The 21239-nt window shown below is 45.9% G+C and overlaps 2 protein-coding genes across 3 annotated transcripts in view; both read right to left on the minus strand.

Moving 5' to 3' along the window:
• IVD (isovaleryl-CoA dehydrogenase) lies at window positions 1–14025 on the minus strand. Of its 2 annotated transcripts, XM_006201644.4 has the most exons (14): window positions 13934–14025; window positions 10947–11024; window positions 8916–9392; window positions 7616–7705; window positions 7327–7378; window positions 6625–6794; window positions 6146–6239; window positions 5817–5953; window positions 4447–4543; window positions 2946–3039; window positions 2378–2459; window positions 1771–1875; window positions 1592–1664; window positions 1–956 (listed from the first exon to the last, which is right to left on the minus strand). In XM_006201644.4, the coding sequence occupies exons 3-14, from the start codon at window positions 9276–9278 to the stop codon at window positions 823–825; spliced, it is 1491 nt and encodes a 496-aa protein (XP_006201706.2). In that variant the 5' UTR covers window positions 9279–9392; window positions 10947–11024; window positions 13934–14025; the 3' UTR covers window positions 1–822. The 2 variants fall into 2 exon arrangements, with proteins under 2 accessions (XP_006201706.2, XP_072818774.1); XM_072962673.1 differs by lacking the exons at window positions 1–956; window positions 1592–1664; window positions 1771–1875; window positions 13934–14025 and adding an exon at window positions 1884–2014 and having other exon boundaries at window positions 10947–11005.
• KNSTRN (kinetochore localized astrin (SPAG5) binding protein) overlaps window positions 13329–21239 on the minus strand; it is a 24891-nt gene continuing 16980 nt past the window's right edge. Inside the window, exons 10-12 of the mRNA XM_072962674.1 lie at window positions 17991–19754; window positions 13934–14053; window positions 13329–13753 (exon numbers count right to left, since the gene is read on the minus strand). The gene's annotated coding sequence lies outside the window, so the exon portion shown is untranslated. The remainder of the gene's footprint in view (window positions 13754–13933; window positions 14054–17990; window positions 19755–21239) is intronic.

Genomic DNA, 21239 nt, shown 5'->3' on the forward strand with positions numbered 1-21239 from the left:
TTTGCTTCATAATATGTTTAATTTGAAATGGCAGCAGCCACTGTGCAGTTGTAACGAAATTAGCCCCAGGGTATCCAGAGAAATGTACGCAGGCGGCCTCAGTTGGAGTTGAGCCAGCCAACCCAGGACTACTGCCCAGTCAGCTGTGGGCTGTCACATGGCCAGGACTGGACGGTGGCAGCGGCCGCCCAGTGCTGGAGGCATGGAGCCCGTCCTTCATGAGCATGCTGACCTCTGCCCCACCGTGGATTCTGGGTGGCACAGGTGTTCTGAGATGCCCATCCCCAGAGCTCCACCCCAGCGTGGTAGGGTTTCAGCCCTAAAGAATGAGGGATCGAGGGCCTGCTGCAGAGCAAGCGCCTACTCACAAGCTGCTGGGAGCCGAGGCCTCTAGAAATCGGCAGAAACAAAGTCTAGGTTTAGGAGTACTTTTCCCCAGAAAGAAAAGAGGCTACAAGTTCAAATAAATGGAGAGGGGCAATGCTTCTGGTGTCCTTGAGGAGAGGGTTCCCTGGCAGAGCCTCAACCAAGAGAAAGGTGCCTACCCTGGGAGGTGGGGGGGCATCAGCCTCAGAAGTTAGACAGCAAGGGCAGAGAGTCACCAAAGCCCTTCCAGAGAGCCCCAGAAGAGCCAGCAAGCTTCCCAACGAGTCCATTTTAAGCCACTGCCTGCTTTTCCTGGGCTGGTGGACTGGCCCGGCTCTGAGGCCCATGGCGCTTGGCGGCCGTCAAGCAGCGGGGCCTGCCTGGAGGAGAGTGGCCGCATCTCTCCTTCCAGAGAAGGCCTCTAGGTGCTGGGAAATGGGGCGAAAGGTCTTGGTGTTAGTGGAAGTCTGCGTTGAAGGCTCTGCCGATGATTAGCCGCCTCACCTCACTGGTCCCAGCCCCAATCTCATACAGCTTGGCGTCTCGCAGAAAGCGGCCCATGGGAAAGTCGTTGATGTAGCCATTGCCACCTGCAGCCGGGGTTTGGGCAGAGAAGGAAGAACAACGGCAAAAGTAATGGGCAGTGAGCAAAGCAAGTCAGGTAAACAGAAGGCCAAGTGTATAGAAATGGGCCAGGAGGAGAGACTGATAGAAGAGAAGTAGCAAAAGGTGGTGAGAGGGAGAGTGTGGGGTAACGCCTAGCTGGGGGAAGGTGGACAAGGGGCTGGAAGTGCTGAGGATACCAGGCGAAGGTGGAGAATCATCAGTAGACATGGAGAAGGGGATAAGCAGCTATACTGCACAGCACTGCCAGGCCCAGAGAGGTGAAGCAATTGGCACAGGTCACAAAGCAGTAGGGTCGTTGACTCGAACGCAGGCTGTCTGGCTTGAGTCTGTGCTCTTAACCATGGTGCAGCATTGAAACGAGGCTGTTCCCCACTTCCCAGCGTCCACAGGACCAGGTGGGAGGGTGAGAGGGGGCACTGGGGAAGGCAGCGGCAACGTGCAGCCTCTGGCACTTTCCCCATTTGCTTTTCCATGTGCTCCCAGTAAGTGGGGCAGGAGAAGCCTGAAGGTGCAGCTCAGCCACAGCACAGGGTGAGAAGTGGAGCCTCTCCTCGGAGGCAGCCACAGGCTCCAGAAATGGGCAGTGGGGGCCACTCACCCAAACACTGAATGCCGTCCAGGGCCACCTGTGTGGCGCACTCGGCTGAGTAAAGAATCACACCGGCGCAGTCCTGCGGGAGGAGGCTCTGGGTCAGGGAGGAACCGGCCGGGGTCACACAGAGGGGGCCCAGGAGCCACCCTGGCCCCTGCCTGCCCTCTCCTGGATCCGGCCCTGACCTTGGCGGTGCAGTGGCCCTCATCACAGGCCTTGGCGACATTGTAGACGTACTGCCGACAGGCCATGAGGCGGGTGTACATGTCTGCCATCTTCCCCTGCATCAGCTGTGCACAAAGGGAGGTCACAGGTCAGTGTGGAGACACGGTCCTCTCATGCTCACTCCCTGGTTACCAAAAGCAGGTCAGCAGTAGCAGTCCGACAGCTGAGGATGGGGACCCCAGGGCACAGAGAGATGGGACTTGCCTAGGATGACAGAGATGGTAGCAGGTCTGGAGTCAAAATGCCGTTGGCCCTGTGGACACCGTGCCCTGAACCAACCCTCCGCCCACACCACCCTTACTACTGTCCCGCAGCGGACTCGCCCAGGAAGCAGGACTAGAAATGCTGCTGCCTGCAGCTTCCAGCGTCCTGTTTATTCATCTCAAACAGGAAGGGCGGTGACAGGAGATGAACTTCCCAACAACTTCCAAAGCCAGGTGGCATGCTGAAGAAGGCCTTGCAGGCGAAGGACAGTAAATGCCCACAGCACATGCCCCACTGGCTTGTCTGTTAGAGAAAACCTGAACCCAGCGAAATAGTGCATCACAGCCAAAACATCCCACTCACCTGGAAGTGGCCAATCTTCTGGCCAAAGGCCTCCCTCATGTGCAGGTAGGGAATGGTGTGGTCGAGGACGGCCTGCATGAGCCTGTGTTAAGGAGGGAAACGCTGGGAACGGGTCTCACTGTCGCCCACTGCTGGCTGGGGTGGCAAAATGCTAGTGCAGAGAGGCCTGAGGGACAGCAAGGCAAGGGGAGGCGAGGAGCTGGTGACCCAGGGAGGAGAAAAGGAGCATGAGGACTCGTCACCCCTGCTCAGTCACTGCACTGACTGCTCCTTCCTGAGACCAGGCGGAGTGGCGGGACCCCTGCGTAGACGGTTAGAGCCCAGGCACCCTGCTTCATGTTCTGAGTAACTGAACAGAATGGTTCCTCAGGCCTGCTGTCCGCCGCTGAGTGATATTTGCCTTCAGTGCGAAGAAAGTAAACATGAGAGGAAAGGTTCTTTTTTGTCTCCAGGAGAGAATGCTTATCGGTAGGGAGGTGGCTCCCATCAGCCCCCAAGTGGAAGGTACCACCTGCCAAGGAGGCTGCAAAAGCCCAGCCCCAACCACCCCCCGCAGCCTCGCACTCACCCAAGGGGCCCACCAGCCAGCACCAGCCGCTCCAGGTCCAGCCCACTCATCAGCACGTAGACGCCCTTATTTGGATGACCCAGGACGTTGGCAGCTGCCGGGAAAAGTGCTGGTCAGAGGGAAGAGGGCTATCACAGCCGCCTCACTTTTATGCAAGCTACTAGGTTTGGTAACATGGCTCTCTTCCAAGGCATGGAAATATGTCACCTGACCTTCAACTAGAGTTCCAGGTGAGGAAAAGGAAGAAAAGTTTACCACTTCCCATCAGAAATGGAGCTTGCTAGAGGGGACACCCGCCCCCTGCCACAAAACCAGACACAAAGGCCCAATCTTTAGATCTTCCCCTTCTCTCTCTCTCTCTAGGTAATTAGGCTTATTTATTTTTAGTGGAGGTACCAGGGATTGAACCCAGGCCTTCGTGCCTGCTAAACACATACTCTGCCACTGAGCTATACCCTCCCCCGCCCCTTCTCTTCTTGAGCTGCCTTGGATAGGAACGAAGAAAAGCTTGTTTTGTCTAGAAGTCATCCAAACTCTCCCTAGCGTTTTTGTTTTTGTTTTTACACCTGTGCTCATAAAGGAACCAGAGAAATACTCTATCCCCTAGGTTGAGTCTGCTCTGGTCAATATCACCCACCATCCTCCCCAAGGTGGTCCATGGAAGAGTCTGTCCAGGAGATGGGCCATTTAGTGCTGGTGACAGACATTGCTGGGTATCTCCCCATCCCAGAAGCCAGGACACTGGATGGCCTGGGGAGGTGTGGGCAGGAAGCTGAGTGTAAAAAGCTAGCACCACTGACCTGCTGGCAGAGTCAGTGCTGGCAGAGTTTTTCCTGCTGATCAAGAAGGCTCTGCACCGACCGCCCCTCCCTAGATGCTCCTTGTAACCAAAGCACACTTTTCCTGGGTGGCAGACTGTGGGGGAGACGGATAGTCTATGGCTGAGGCACGCAGCAAACCTAACTGGTGATCTGATCTGTGCCCTCAGTCTTGGTAGCACACTGTGGGAATGCTGGCTCTCATGATCTGGAGCACTTTTGATTACACTTCAGAAAATACTCAAACTGAACTGCCTTCCCTTCACCAATTCTGACTTCCATCAGTTTATTGAGATGGTTTTTAGCATCATTAATGAATACCTCACACAGGCTCTACAGGCAAATGTACATACAAGGAAGCCTGACAGACACGGGTAGGTAAGGGCAGATCTTACCTTTCTAATCTGGATACCAGAAAGCCAGCCCCAGGCCCAGTATGTTATTGACATAGGAAACACCACCCTTTCCTGCAGCCACAGGCGGGCATACAGCTGCAGTGGCTCAGACCAGGAAGGACAGCTGTCCAGCCCGAGTCCCGCACCTACAGGCCAGTGGGCCAGCACCCAGTGGCAGGCCCACCATCTGGCCACATGCCATTGGTGAGCGAACAACGGTGAGGCTCTCCAGCCCAGAGATGGGCTTTCTCAACCTGTGACAGGGTCAGGACATTCTCAGGGACTCACCAGGAACCTTGCAGTCCTCGAAGATTAGCTCACAGGTGTTAGAGCCTCTCATCCCCAGCTTGTCCAGCTTCTTGGAGGTGCTGAAGCCAGGCATCCCCTTTATGGGAACAAAAGGTGGCCCTCATTACAGAGCACCTCCCAAGCGGCCAAGGAGAGGGAAGACCCCTGGGAAGTACCCATCTTTCCATCAAGTCCCCGTCCTTGCCTGGCACACCTGCATTCTACTCCCCATGCCCCCACTCCAGAAGCACCAGCCCTAGCACCCCTACCCGACCGCAGCCTCCCCCGCTGCTGGCTGCGTTCCCCCCAGTTCTCACCAGGCCAGTTCTTTCCCAATGAAATGCCAGATCCCCGAGGCCCTCCTAACACTTCCTGGCTTTGTTCCCTTTCCTCAGGGGAAATCACTTTCAAGACACTCTCACCAGCCCACTTAGTTCCTTTGCCACCTTGTTCCTCTGCCACCTGTACCTGAGTCCCGCTCGGGATCAAATCAAGCACCTGCTGCTTTGGCCTGTACTAATGGGAGGCGGTATGTGTTGGCCAGTGCCCAGCAGAGTGCCACCAGGTGTTGCTTCCTTCCTCCAGAAGATGAGAGCACCCGACTCAACCTAGAGAGTTTCCATTTCAGCCACACCCTTTGGGTTACTCACTTTTCTTGTCGCCCAGTCCCAGTCAGCTATTCTCCCCAGGTCCCTGCAGAGGGCACTGCAAACCTTTATGCACTCATTCAGGAACCTCTCTACCAACTCCCCCGCCCTCCCCCTCATCCTCCTCCTCCTTGGTCACCAGGCAGATGGTTCCTTCACCATCACCTTTGCCTCTTCTCCCTTAACTCATCATTGTGCTTTGCTCACTAGCTCCTACACAGCTCACTTTCTCCCTCTCCAATTTTCCTTTCTCCTTACCAAAAAATTTGCTCAGTTCACTCCCATTCTTAAAAGCAAACTCAAACTTCCAACATTCCATTCTAACTCCTGCTCTGCCTCCCTCTTGCTTTTACTAACAAGATTTGGAAGTCTTCAGTCTCCACCGGCATCCTGACTCACACCTTGGTCTCCCACAGCTACCCACAGGTCCACCAGTGACACCCTGATTGTTAAAGCTGGTGGCCTCCTTTTAGTTCTCATCTTCCTGGACCTCTGTATGGCCTGGCTCCGTTGATGGCTTCACTGTCTTCAGACTTGATCCATCCTCCCTGGACTCCACTTTCTGGCCACTCTCCTTTCAGTCTCCTCTCCTACCTCAGCCCACCCCAGGAGGGAGCCTCGGCAGAGCATGCAGCACTGTCTTTGCTATCACTGCAAGGAGGTCATCTTTGGTGCCACCTTCAGGAGACAGAAGCCTCCCACTATATACTCCCCTACACTCACCTTCTCCACAATGAAGGCTGTGATGCCCTGAGAAGCTGGCACAACAGCCAGATCTGTCTTGGCGTAGACAACAAGGACGTCAGCATCGGGGCCATTGGTGATCCAGAATTTGTTGCCATTCAAGATGTAGTGATCTCCTAAGAACAGGAAGTTGGCTACTTGTGCAAACTGTGCTGGCCGGTCTGAGCCAGTTAGTCCACAGACCTCCCGCTGAGCAAGCTGCCCAGCTGGGAAACACTTCTGGAAACCCAGCAGAGGCCATCCCCAATCACTGTTCCCTCACCCCGAAGGTCTACTCATTTCAGCTCCCACATCAAGAGAAGCCTCACCTTTCTTTTCTGCTTTTAGCTTCATGGAGACAACATCAGAGCCAGCATTGGGTTCACTCATGGCCAGGGCTCCGATGTATTCACCGCTGATTAGCTGCAAGGAAAACCCCAAAGGGCCTAGTTATGACTTCAGAAGTACCCTGTAGGGGCTCACCAGTACTGCTTCTTGCCTGTTCACATGACACCCCTTCAAACTTCTCTCAGACCAGGTATAGGTAAGGTCTCTCTTCTTTTCCCATTCCCCTTGCGAGGGAAGCTGGTCCCATCTTCTGCTTCTCAAAATGCTCTGCAGATACTGTCCAGTGACCAACCCAGGTGTTCTGGCCCTAATTTAAATTTTTTTGACTGAAGTATTTTAAAGGAAGTCCCTGACCTCTTCCTAACCCTCTCAGGTTCAGGGTGGCATGTGACAGACAGCAAGTCTCCCCAGTGGGAAAGGAGCCGTGTGCAACATGAGATCAGCGTGTGCACTTCCTCACCTTGGGGAGGTACTTCTCCTTCTGGGCCTCATTCCCGTTACGCACAATCTGGTTGAGGCAGAGGTTGGAGTGGGCACCGTAACTGAGGCCCACTGCTCCAGAGGCTCGGGACACCTCCTCCATCACCAGCACGTGCTCCAGGTAGCCCAGGCCGGAGCCACCATACTGAACTGGGGGGGGGGGGTGGAAAAGGCAGCCCAGGGAAAGTCAGGACGCTGATAGGAATCTTACATTTACTTGTGGCAGAGAAACACCCTGGCAGTACATATTCTAAGTTCCCTCTAGTAAGGTTACCAACGTTAACAGGCCAATGCTGTGGAGCCAGCTTATTAGCTCACAGAACTGATTTTGCCTACTGCCTCAGGTCAGCTGAGGTGTGGTTCACAAGACAGTCAGTGCTAAGACCACTGCTTGCTCTGGAGTTTTCCGAACTCCCCAAATCACCTAGTAACTTGTGAAGCATGGGGAGTTTAAGGGTCTGGGTGATCCAGGTGAACCACACTGACCTAATCCTTTTGTCTTCTTGATATCACTGCTTAATCTTCTCTGGGCTGACAGTTAATGGGCGTTTCTCAGGTCCAAGAGGGAGAAGGTTCTGGATTTCTTTGAGTATACTCTTTCCCCAACTTTCCTGCTTCTTTTGGGAATGGTGTTAAAGGACATGCAGGAGAAGTTCTCCGTAGGGAAAGAAACTAGACTCACCAGGGGCTGTGATGCCCAAGACTCCAAGTTTCCCCAGCTGCTTCCAAAACTCCTGCCAACAGAATGGAGTGAGTGCAGTGGGTTGTGAGAAGGCAGCCAGTCACAGGTGCCTGGCACACCTGGGACAACGAGACCCAAGCACCTCACAGAAAGGGGCTGCATTCTTAGGGAGCTTGCATTTACCAGAAGACTGTGTGAGTCCTTCCAAGCAGCAGTGCAAGTCCCACCCCACCCCAGCCCAGCTCCCAGACTGTCCCCCTCCCCGCTCAGTGAGGGCCTCATGACTCACTCGCAGGTTCTTGAATTCATTGCTTCGATCAATCTCCTGGGCCTTGGGGGCTAGGTGCTCCTGAAGAAACTTAGAAATGGTCTGACGAAGCTAGAGGGAGAGAGGGGGACGGACGCCACTGAAACAGTACATTATTGCCCCTGAGGACAGCGTCTCCACTACTGAGCACACCTTCAGGGAAACAGGCCACAAGTAACCTCAGCAAACAGCATCAAACTGAAACTTAGAGGTCCCACCAGTTTATGCTTCCTCAGACATGATCTTCACCTCTCTTTCTGAAGATTATTTCTAAAATGTCACTCCCCTGCATAAATCTTCCATGGCTTTCCATTGTACTTAAAAGACAAACTCTTTATCCAGGACTGGAAGGCCGTGGGTAAGGCGACTCCATTAGGCCTGTCCCCAGTACCTTCCCCCCCCTCCCCCATTCACTGTGCTCCAGCCACATACTCTGCAGTGTCAGGCTCTTTTCTGCCCCTGAACCTGTTAAAGAGATTAGAAACTCTCTCTCTTTTTAATGGAGATACTGGGGATTTAACCCAGGACCTCGGACCTTCTGCAAACTAAGAATGCACTCTATCTTTGAGCTACACCCACCCAGCCACCCACTCCTAAAAACTCCTCTTATCAGGAAAGCCTGAAAACTAGAACTGAACACTTTCTGCCTGACGTGATTCAAAGTTCTGTCTGCAGATGCAAATGGTGACTGGAATTCTGGGCAAGCTCAGGCACTTGCTTAAAGCCAAAGGAGAATCACCTGGGAACTTCAAGTCAGCATCCAAGTGAACAGTCTCCTTCCTCCACGAAAGGCTCTGGCTCAGTCTCATTAGTAAGGACATCTTTCAAGTGTCTGTTCAACTTTGTGCTTTGATCTGATAGGCTGAAGAATGATAGTAGACTACACTGTGCATTTCAACCCCCCCACCCTCGACCCCGAGGTGTGTATTCGAAAAAGATCCCAGTGGTGATTATTAACCAGGTTTGAGAACCACGGCCTTAGACAGTGTTGACGTGTAAGAAGAGTTCAGCCAGCCACAGGGCCACACGCGAGTAGCTCTGCCAGTCCTCCACCAAAACACCCTCAGTCTTCCGGGAATGTTTCTGTCCTTGACTATTTCTAGTCTAACTCCAGCAGCCGGGCCTTGCTGCCTTCACAGAGTAGAGGCTGAGGCTCGCAGCCACCCCGCGCTGGAGCTCCTACAGCCCCCACCCAATCACACGCCGCGGCTGGATGAACGCCAGGCAGGAGTGCGACCACGGAGCAGGGAGATGGGGCGGGGAAAGGGGTCAGGCTCCCTACCAGCTTCTGCTCCTCGCTTAACCCATTGATCGCGTCGTCCACGGGCAACAGCGAGTTGGCCCGCTGGGTAATCAGGCCGGCGAGCGGCTGCAGTAGCGGCTGCAGCCTCCAGTTCGCCATGCGCCGCCCCAGTAACCAAGCTGCAGTCGCCATCTCTTCTTTGTGCTGAGAGCCGGAGCGGTAGAAGCTGCGAGCTAGCCCTGCTCGTTCCACCAATAACCGGCTTCGCTGCCGCCACCCAATCGGCGAGGAGGGGTGGGTATCCAGCAGCCAATCACCTTCCGCGCTACCCTCAGCGGTGACCGTCCGCGGACAGACAAGGGGCCGGTGTGCTTGCTCCGGTGTGGGATCTGTTGGCGTCATCCCTAGTTGGGTCTTTTTTAAGTTGACGAGCAAGAAAAGTGTCTTCTTTTTGAATAGATGATATAGTATCTCCCCAACGACGAAATTGTAATCCCTAATCGCAGGTGTCTATTGCTGTGGGAAAGCAAGTGTTAAAATAGCAAACGGAAAAGCCCGCTGATTGTCCCATGCTTGGCAATACATTGTTAAAACAAATCTGGGATAGCTAAAACTCAGAAAGGAGCGCTCGCTCTAGTGTGCACGGTGACTGTAACTCAGTAAAATTTGTTTTATTACGCAACAGGGTTTTTGGTTTTGATTCGAGTTTTGTGGGAAGGGGGTTGCTAAGGAATTGCTGTCTTCCAAATTAGCCAGGACTTACTTTTAACGGGGTTGGGTGGGTGGGGAGACAGGAAAGGAAGAGTTGTGTGAGGGGAAAGAGGAGAGCTGGTGAAGTTCAGCCTCTGTCTTCCTCCGCCCTTGCTGTTTTCCTCCCCTGTGGGAGTAGGGGCGGGGAAGGGGTCAGTGCCCTTGAACAATTACTCTCAGGTAGATCAGGCCCTGAGTGTGGGAACAGCCTTGCAGTCCTGTCACCTAGCTGTGGGGCTTTGGACAAGTTTCTTGGATCTTTTCAGACTAATTCATCATCTATAAAATATCTATAAAATGAAAACAACACCAATCATTGCAAGGCTGTTAGGAGGAGTAAAGGAGATTTACATATTTGATGACAAAGCTTTTTTTTTGTGGGGGAGTGACGGAGATAACTAGGTTTATTTATTATTTTTAATGGAGGTACTGGGGATTTAACCCAGGACCTCATGCGTGCTAAGCACAGCACTCTACCGCTGAGTATATCCTCCCAATGACAAAGATTTTTATTCCTTCTTACAGTGCCCCATTAGTCCAAGGTCTCAAACAGACCTAAGACAAAAGTCGGGCTCTGTCAGCTTGTCCAGACCAAAATACTTTCTTCTTCAGCTCACTGCCTTTCATACCAAGGGTATCCTAGTTGGAGAAGAGGGTTCCCCTGTAAACTTCAAATAGAGGTTCTCCTAGACCCCAAGCAGGGTCTTGACTCCCACATTACCCTATTTTCAAGGGCCATTAGTGTAGAATGTTTTTCTCCAAGACTCTGTACTACCCCTAGGAGAGCTCAACACGGTGAGAACCAAGAGCCCAAACTTCAAGGAGGGTGGTAGTGCCCCTAGCTGCTTAAAGGCCAAAATGAAGACTAAAAAAGTCCACTGGATTTACCCACAGGCAAGTCATTGGTGACCTCGAAACTGAGCAGGACCTTGTGGGGCCCTCACAGGTACAAAAGCCCCTCTGTGTCCCTGTTTATTGTTTGTAGGAAAAGACTTTAGTCTCCTAGGCCTTCCCTGAGTTCCAAAGAACAGACTCGAGCAGTTACTAACTAGGGAAGAAAGGGAATGCAGAAACAAAGGAAAAGCAGTCAAGAAACAATAGTGCAGCAATAAAACAGAGTCCTAGTTCCTCCTCAAGGGATATATATACCTATCTGTCATATATCTTTGAGTTGTTATGCAGAAACTAAGACATCCCACACCCAGGTGGAGGTTAGTGATCACAAGCACTAGACCCTAGATGATTAAAATTACTGAAACATCACCCTGTTACTTCACTACACACCAATCAAAAGAAAGTCATGCACCTTGCAGCCCTTACCCCAAATGTTGCCTTTAAGAACCCTTTCCTGGAAGCCACTGGGGATTCAGGTTGTTGATGAAAAACTAATCAGTCAATCTAGGAAAGAAATGGAAAATTTTATTCAAGCCAAATTTGAGGATTATAACTTGAGAACAGTATCTCAGAAAGCACTGGGAACTGTTTTGCCCATTAAAAGTCAAGGCACAGTTATATAAGTTTGTTTTTTTTTGAGACAGAGGGCTGTACATTAAATGATATATTGACAGCTTACACAATCCAGATCTAAGTATCATTGTGGCCTCTTACAAGATTAAGAAGAAATGTCATCTTTTAAGGACATATCTTGTTGATATTAGAAAAACGTTGCTCTTAATAGTTGAGCAGGCATTTCTGCCAATGGAAGAGGTTCAGTTGATGCATAATGCAGATCACAATGTACAGTGGGGAGAGAGGAGGCCAAAGGGCAGAGAAAACTTTTTGTTTAGATATTTCTTATCTTGCCATAAAATGTTTATTTTATTTCACAATTTCTCTCTTTTGAGCAATAATATTTTGATAGATGGCATTAGGTGATCAAATATTTTGTCCCTGGAGGCCAGGGTGGTTGCTTGCCTGCCCTGACGTCTATTATGTCCCTTGAGGCCCAGTCCTAATAGCCCAGTTCTCACGTTTTGGGGGTTATATTAGCAGGATATTTGGCAAGGACCTACAGTCAACTCCAAGTTGCCCAGGAAGACTTAAGCCTGTTTTCCTTGCATGTGCATAATATATGTCCATTATTTTATAGAGAACTATCGACATGATCTAGTTTCAAGTCATTCAGATGTCATTATTGTTGGGCCAACTGATGTCCTTCAAAGTCCAGTGACCCCCATTCCTAGGCTCTCAGATGTCTGACATTCTTTACTGAGCATGTTTCCTCTAACAAACTAATAGCCCCAGGTAATGCCTACCTTATCAGAATCAAACTCCATTGCCCTTCATGGACCCTAAACCTCTTACCTCACCTACAACCAATCAGAGACTTGTGCACAAGCCGATAAGCCATCTTGTGACACTACCTTATAAAATACCCCAACAACCAGCCCTCAGTGCTCACACAGGCACCCCTTGCCTGTTTGGCTTGCTGTGGTCTATGATGGTGTACCCTAATACACTCCTTTCTGTTCCCATACTTTATCTCTGGTAAATTCTTTTACCAACCCGTGTGTCACTAGCTCACCAATGGGCCATGTTGTGTGCCCTACAACAATTATCTTAGTATAAATAAATGACACACAGCATGAAAGGCAAGAAACTTTCAGCTTATAAGTTCCACAAACTGTAATTTAAATTCTGGTAGGAGCAACAGTGTCATTAACAAATACTTAAGCCAAGATCCCCCTGAACCAAACCATTTTTCTAGTATTTCCCCTAAACTGGGAAGAGGATTGTTCAGAGCAGAAATTTGACTCTTCATGGGTCATGAGTTAATAAATATCATGGCCAAATGGTCATACCATTGGAAAACTAATAGAAACCAGAGTGCCTGCATTAAAGGTAGACTGACAGGTTGGCAGGGACTGTCTTCTAAGACTGCCTGTAAGTGAATGTGGGCCAAACCAACTGTGCAACTCCCTAACCAACCTGGGGAGAGCCAAGGTTATAAACTTGTTCCATAATTCATTGGGTCCTTTCAGGAGCTACCCAATACTTAACCTCTAATGAAAAGGACCATTTATGGCCAGGTTCAGAACAGGCATCATTAATTGGCTAGGTAAATGAGTCTCACTCTGTGATAGTGGTGCTGACAATAGCTTACATGGTACTTGAGTTTCTTTCTTTTAAAATAAAAATTTCTAAGAGTCATCCAACTAGAACCTTGGGGAGGAGAAAACCACCAAGGAAATCTGGGAGTATTGGACACAGGTAATTGGCCACAAGCCCAGGAATTGGATTGATTTTTGAAACTTCCAAATGATTCAGCCCATTTGGTTGATAAGTGAAAGTGTGAGTAACTGTCAAAGTAATCCGTACACAGGCGTGGTCCGGCATCTTTAGTCATCTGTCTACTTCAGATGTCTTCTTCTCACTCCTGGTCTGGTAGTGCCGGTCTTAGTTGAAGTCGAGTGTCAGAAACAGAAATTGCAATTCTTTCAGAAGATGTCTGATATGTTCCTTTCTAACGTGGCCGTGAAGTGTCCTCTATCTGACGTCTTTTCCAGTATGCATAATTGCCTTGTTGCGGATCTTGGCAAATCCAATCCTCACCCAGAGTTAGATTATAGTTATAAATTTAACAAACTTAATGTCCTTTTAACGGCTAAAAATTATAAGGAGCTATCTGGAAAGTGAGTCTTACATAGTAAATATAGATCTCAATTAACAAAACTAGAAATTAACAGCCACTGAAACATAATCTTTATCTCTCTAAAATTATCTTTATTTCTACCAAATATAGCCAAATTAAGACTAATTTGTTTGCAAAATAAGTCTGGTTAACTGACACATAGGCTATTTTAAATTGGCTGTGCTGGAACTTTTCATAAGGAATGTCAGATTGAACTTTTAAAAACCTCAAGGCCAGGAAAGCCATGCCAAGGATATGTCAGATTCCACCTGTGATATCTATAGATGTGGTTGAATTCCTCTGCTCTTGAGGTCACCAAAATACCTTGAATCTCTGCACCTGTTAGGGGGTAGCCTTCCACAGATACTTGAGAAACCTAAGACTTTCCAAATTCTGGAGGGATCAGGTAGAGGGAAAAAATGTTTCAATTCTACTTAGAAGTGTAATTTACCAAACTGCTGTAAGTCATAGCTTGAGTGGACAGGTTTCTTTTTATCTGGAAAACACAGATGAAAAACCAGTAACATTTCAGGCAAAAACCAAAAATTATTACCATATTCATAAGTTCACTCAGTTCTATGTCCTATTAGTCCTATGACTAATCCTTGATCTTAATCTTCTGTTAACAGTTTTATGAAGCCTTCAGGTTTTTCATTAGAATTCTTTAATTTCTTACCCAGTTCAGTGGTATGATCTGAAAGTTGTCAGAAACTTGTACTTGTCAAAAAGTCCTTTCTATGAATCTTCTTGAAGTGGAAGCACTTTTGCAAAAGCATCAGAATATGACTATAACTGTCTAAAATGAAAAAAAGACTTTAAAATGCAAAGTTAAAGATCTGATTACAATGCAATTGAAAAGAAATTTGGTTACAACAATTTAAGATAATTACTAAAATTATGACTGATAACATTTTACCAGGACATACCAGATTTTTTTTTTGGAATTCCATATAATTTCTAGAATATTAATAACATTTTTCCATATGATACAACCCTAGAAGTTCTATCATCACTCATTTAACAATGCTTCCCATGTAATTTTACATATCAATTAAGCCTAATTAGGTGAATGTCGATCTCTGAGGTGGAGAGAAAGAAAATATTTTGAAGTGTTCCAGGGACCCTTTGGAAAACCTCAAAGTTAGCCAGAAGTCAAACAAACTTTATTTAGAGTTTGATGTTCAGGCATTTTGTCAAAATATCAAAAAAGTTCCAGAACACCTGGTCAAATAGAATCACAGATTACTGTGAAATAATACCCATTCACTTAACCAAAATGATAATAAAAGATCTCAAAGATTATAATAAGTCATTAAACATAAAGAGAAACTCACACAATCTATTACCAAAAGCAGTTCAATATTTTAAGAAAACTTTGTCCTCTTAGAAAAACTAAATTCAAGTTTTTGTATCACTTTACCTTTGAAATTTATTTTCTTAATTAAATTCAATCTTAGCCAACCCTGACCATACACAAAACTCTCTCAGTGTTTCTCCTCCCCAAACCTTCCACAACTTTCTGTATCCATGTTAATCTGTCTCTTGTTTTTCCATTCAGAAACAACCAGCTCTAGGACAAAGCCAACTTTTTTCCTTTAATAAAATGCATTTCTATTTCTTATACCCTTTTCCACTGAAAATGTGCCTCCCACTTTCCTTGCATACTGAAATGTTTCCCTTATTATATTTTAAAACAGTAGCTTTAGTTACATATATCATAATTTTTAATGTTAATACCTTAATTTCCAGCAAAAACCAAGACATAAGTGGTTGTGAACTATTTGCCATACTAGCACTTCCTGATTGGAAAACTTATGCTTTAGTCTTCCTCTCTGAAGAAGGAAAAGGTAGGTAAAATGAGACCCACCCAGCAATTAATGTTCCAATATTTTATCCTATTTGAAACGACCTGGGATAGTCAATAAAATCCCATCATTTGACTTGACTCAGCAAGAAAGTCTGGAAAGACTATTCTTAAGTAGACATTCCTAAGACATAATTATTCCTAAAGAGTTTACCTAAAAATCTCTTATCTTATTTATCTCTATTTTAGTTACTCAAATTTTCATCATTTTTCTTGCTGACAAACTTTGTAGCAGGAATAATAAGGTCTTATTTCATTTCTAGTAAACCTAGGTACAATAGCAGTATTTTACTTAATGTTGATGACTCTGAAGACATGTCTGTATTAATCAAACCACCAAACTTAATGTGAAGGAAAAACTGGGCTGGTCTAACAAGATAACTCACAAGTCTAGGAATGTGAAGGAGAGGCTGGGCTCCGCTAACAAGATAACTCACAAATCTAAGTATTGGAATACTGATCTGAGTTCTGCTAGACTAACTTGTAAATCTAGGTTTATTAGTGTTGGCTTGCTATTCATGTTTTTTTGCTAGCCAGCTGGATTTTCAAAGATACATATCTGGCTTTGGAATGTTGGTTTGCTGCCTCCCTGCCTCCACTTTTGTGATGATAATGCTGCTAAAGCTGTTCCATGCCTATTGGACAAATACCCCAAGCTTGTACTTTACCCTATAAAACCTCATGCACACCTCTTGGAGGGGCTCAGAGCTTTGGAGCAGAAGCCCCTCTGAGCCCGCCGCCATAATACATCTGAGTACTCCAACCCTCCGAGTGGTGCTTGTTTCTTGACTGGCCTGTCGTTTCCATAACATTTCAGCTAATTTTAGTACCATATATTAATTCAATACTGAATATTTCCTAGATCACATTAACCCAAAATTCATTCTGGCCAGTTTCTTTTATATTTCTGTGTATTTATGTGAGTGCTTAATTTCCCTTAAGACAGTTAAGTAGAACTCTTTTACAAATTAATTTTGGCAATACCACACATCTACAACACACATAGATAGGCACAAACACACAGAGACCTCATAGTTCCCATTCCAAAATTTCAGCCAGGAATCAGATGCAATGATATAGAGCCCATCAGTTACAAAAGAGGTTGGATTCAAATTGGGTTTCTGGCAGATGCCGGAAATCAAGGTTACCTGTCTAGATGGTTAAACTCTTTTTACTAATATTTTGGAGAAGACAGTTAGGAATTCTAATCAAGCTCCAAATTACCTAACCCCTTTTCTGAAATTTGCATTTTAAAACTATGGCAGAGATAAGGTTTCCAGGAGAAGGTTAGGTAGAACAATTGTATCTCAAAGACATAGGAGGAGAAAGTCAAGTTCCTTCTAGGAACTTTGTTCCCTTAAGGCCAGAAAAAAATTGTTTTCCTCTGTACTTACAAGTCTCTTAAGACAAGAAAACTAGATTTGTAAAACAAGGACAGTTGTTTTACCTCAAAGAAGTGGGTGGCTGCCTCAAAGATATCAAAGGACTGACATACTCATTCACCTATGTTGGAATGTTTTACTTTCCTTTATTTAGCTTAGGGGAGGAGCCCCCCCAAAGCATTCCTGTCAGGCTCTGAACATCAGCTACGGTCAGTTCAGTCAGACTGTCATTGGCCTCCCAGGTTGATAATCCATTTCCAAACACTTTTGAGGATTCTCCCTGGGTTTAAGGAATTCTTTTACTACGGCCCTCAGTTTGATCTTTGATCTGAAGAGGCTCGCCTAGAGCTTCAGGTGTTCCCATTTCTAAAGGTAGTCTTTAATAGTGTATTCAGAGTGGAAAGGAAATTCAGACAGAAGATAACTAGAATGGGTACTCAACGGAGGATAAACAGGAGCAATCAAGTTTTAGTTACCTTTTAGATCATTAATCTTTCATTAGCCTTCTACAACAAATCTTTCAATGAGGCTATTTTGGAATTTTGAAGACTTTTGGGACTTCCGCATACCAATTAAGATAGGTGCATAGTTTTAGAGATCTCTAAAATTTCAACAATTTAGATGTTTCTTCAATTTGAAGGATTCACAGAGCTAGCCCTATACATATTTTCCCTGCTAATCTAGTTTTAGAAAAGAAAAACACCACTGTTGTTTCCAGTACCCTGCAAGGACAGAAGACGGCCAGCTTTAACTGTGCATTCAAATGTCAGGTTTTTTGTTTTTGTTTTTTTTTTAATCCCTACTCACCTCAAAATTCAGTTTTGGAGCACCAAAAGAACCACATCTTGGCCATTTCAGGGCCAAGTTTCCTTTAGTTCCCAATCAAATACTTGCAAGCATATACAAATCCAGCTGATATTCCCATAAGTGGCTGTTTACATAGGCTCTGTTTGGCTTTTGAGGCATCATTTCCCAATATTAATTTTATAGCCTAATTCAGATCTGAGAGATAAGATCTGAAAAACCTTCTGGGGACAGTGTGTTCTCACATATGTATGCTTCTAAGCACAGAGGTCACCCAGTGATTATTTTAAAAGGAGACAGTTGATTATTTATTTATTTATAAGACGGTTGATATTTACCAAAAGGAATAGATCTAAGGTTTAGAAGCACCAGTGGGAGAGCTTTTGGCCATGTAAGATCAAAAGACTCTGAGAGTTTTGCCAATTGGGTTTTTTTTTCGTTATTGTTGTCTGAGCATTACTGAAAATATTACAGTACAGCAGAAAGATTCAAAGGGCTCCAGGTGGTGTTTTGAAATTCATCCCAACTGAAGGCTGAGGACCTGTGGGTTGGACAGACAGCCAAAGTCCAAGACCTTCAGCATTTCCTTAGTGTCAGGATCTACTTTCAATGGTCTCCTGATCCAGGGCTGAGAACTCAGGAACGTAATTATCTCTCTTCCTCCTGCAGTTTGAAGGACATACCTCTCACCTGGCCTCTCTGAATCTGCTTCATCAGACTTGAGATAACTTGCTGTCTTGTTGTGGAGCTTCTTGCTGGGAAGAATGGCCATCACCACGCACACGTGCTTGTTGGTGTGGAAGTCGTTGCCCTGGTGAACGTAGTACTTCTCGATGTTGAACCAGGCCACTTTCTTTGCAATTTTGGCAAAAGAGGAAACTGCCAAATGGGTTTTAATAGTACCATGTGTTTCTGTCTACCAATCTTGAAGATTGGGGATGGTAAGCACAGTGGAAATGCTGCATTATTGGCCAAATATCACAAATGGATTTAATGATTTGTCCTGTAAAGTAAGTCCCTAGGTCACTATGCTACTCAGGAGGGATTCCCCAAACTAGAATTATTCTTTCCAGTAACAGTTTACCTACTGTTAAAGCCATTGCTCTTCTGCTGGGAAAGGCTTCAACCCAATGTGAGAACATACACACCATTACCAAGATATATTTATAACTGTGAGATGCTAGCATTTGGATGAAGAGTCCAAGGGTTCCATAAAGAGGAGAGAATGACTCTGTGACCCACGGAGTGGTTTTTTCGGACGTATTTAGGACAAATAGTTCCTCGAGCAATATGCCTGGTGGGCTACCCTAGGGGAAGGCTTCCAAATATACTGTTTTTGTCATAAAATCATTTTCTCAGAAGCCAATGGGTCATGGAACGTACCTGCTGAAGTAAGGGTAATTGAGCCCCTACAGGCACTATGGTCTCTTATTTGGTCTAAACCAGACACGAGCAGTAGGATCAGAGAATCATCTTTTCTTCTTTCATTTTTGTTTTTCATCTTCTGGGGCTGATTCTTGAGCCTGTAGGAGAAATTTCTTAGGAGTTCCACTAGGCTTAGGTTTAAGTGGTGACATTCTCAGAGCTGGGCAGGAACAGGGCTTAAAGCAGCTTGTTTTGCTGCTGAGTAGGCGAACTGATTCCCTTTGGCCTCTATTGAACCAGACTTGGAATGTCCAGGTATTTTGATAATGGTCAATTGCTTAGGAAACTGTGTAAAGTCTAATAGATCTGAGACTAGTTTCCCATTCTTTATGGGTTGACCCAAGGACATAAGAAATCCTCTTTGCTTCAGAGCATTCCAAAGTCATGAGCCACTCCAAAATCACAGCAGCTATTGGTGTAAATATTTGCTATTTTATCTTTGACTAGCTGGCAAACCCTGATTAGAACCAGTTGTTCAGCTTGGTGTGTAGACTTTGCTTCTGGTAAATAAGAACTCTCAATTATGTCCACAGTGGATGTAATTGCACATCCAGCTAAATAATGTCCCCATTCATCCTTTTAGTAAGATCCATCTGTAAACCAAATTAAATCAGCATTATCAATAGGGGTCTCTTGTAAATCACTCCCAGGAGTAAGAAGATAATCAGATAGTAGAATGCAGTCGTAGTTGTTTTCTTCCCATGGTGCTGCAAGGAGAGTTGCAGGGCAAAGATTGTTGCATCTAGCCAAAGTAATATTAGGCAAAGAGAAAAGTAATATCTCATAAGAGGTGAGTCAGCTTACAGAAAAGTGCTGAGGATGAGAATATTAGACATATTTGACTGAGTGGGGAACATAGACAGTCCAAGGAGATCCCATTCCGAGCTCTTCAGTAGCTTTGCACAAGAGAGCTGTTGCTGAAACTGCTCTCATACAGCAGAATCTAGCTGCTGGCTGTAATATCCCACTGGTGGATGCTGGTCTTCGTGCCTCTGGGTTAACAGGCCTAGGGTTTCCTTTATCTTCATGCACAAAGAGAAAAATGGGAATTTATAATTAGGATGGCCTGATGCCTGAGTCAATGAAGATTTTAAGGTGTCTACAATCTTTTCTCCTTCCATTGTACATTCAGTTGGGTCTGGTTGGTAAGATGTAACATATAGATGCATTAGGAAATAAGGGAAAAATTAGGTAACCAATTCCAATAATAATGAGTCAGACCTAGAAGACCTCTCAGCTGTTGTTTTGAGGAAGCCAGGATTGCCTTAATTCTTTCAGAACTAATTAACAATCCTTCCTTAGATATCAACTGTCCCAAATATTTCACAATTGGTAAACAGAATTGGTGCTTGTTCTTGGACACCTTATGCCCCTCGGAAGCTATTTGTTGTAACAGAGGGGTAGTGTCTTTTTGAGAGTCCTATTCTCTTCTAGAGCACAAAAGTAAATCTACATACTGGATTAGGACACAGCCATTAGGAAAGTGAACATCAACCAAGTAAGCTTTAAGTATTACAGAAAAATAAGTGGGGCTTTCAGTATAGCCTTGTGGCGTAATTGTCTAGGTATACTGACGATCTTCCCACATTAAAAAAAAAAAGAGGTACTGGCTTTCTTCCTCTTCTGGATTGTTAAAGAATGCACTTACATAGGTCTATTGCTGAGAAGTAACAGGTGTCTGCTGGAATGGTTGAGGATTAGGAACCACAGGGTGGTGAGGGAGCACGGTAGTATTTATAGCTCTTAGATCATGAACAAACCTCCAGTTTTTTACATTTGGCTTTTTTACTGGCAAAATCAGGGTGTTACAAAGGCTAGTACAAGGGATTATAAGTCCCTTATCAATGAATCCCCGTATAATAGGTCTTACTTCATTTAATGCTTCTGAACTAAGTGGATATTGTTGAATATTGGGTAGAGGCTTGGAATTATCAAGTTACTTTTATGGGAGTAGCTGACTTGATTTTCCCCATGTCTGAGGAGAAGGATGACCATAATTCCTCAGACATTTGCAACAGCAGACTGTTAACCTTGCCTAGATCTGTCTGAACTCTTGTTTTTTCACAACCATCAGTTTCTTGGTAATTAAGTTCTGGTCTGCATCTAAATTCTCCAAATCTAAAATTGTTTCACCCTTAGGTGGAAAGGCAATAATGGGCATTGTATGTCTCTAAAAGATCTCGTCCCATCAGATGAATTGGAGCATACTTCTCCAAAAGGAACACATGTCTCCCTATGATAGTTCTTGGCTGAAAGGTTGTTGGTTGGAATTTTAAAACTCACAGAGGTAAATTAGAAATCCTTACCATTTGAATGGACTGTTTACTCCAAGGGAGAGGGCAATGCAATGGGGATAGGGTTAGAAACAAATAAGGTAGTCCCTTTGTAACCAAGCAGGACCCTATTGTCATCTCTGGTGACCAACTGATATCTGTAATGGTGTTTGCAACTGCTTAACTGTATAATGGTTTAAAGGGTTTTTCTCATGCTCTTGCTGACCAGGGTTG

This window comes from Vicugna pacos, chromosome 6, assembly GCF_048564905.1.
Source record: "Vicugna pacos chromosome 6, VicPac4, whole genome shotgun sequence".
In the NCBI taxonomy this organism is placed as follows: Eukaryota; Metazoa; Chordata; class Mammalia; order Artiodactyla; family Camelidae; genus Vicugna; species Vicugna pacos.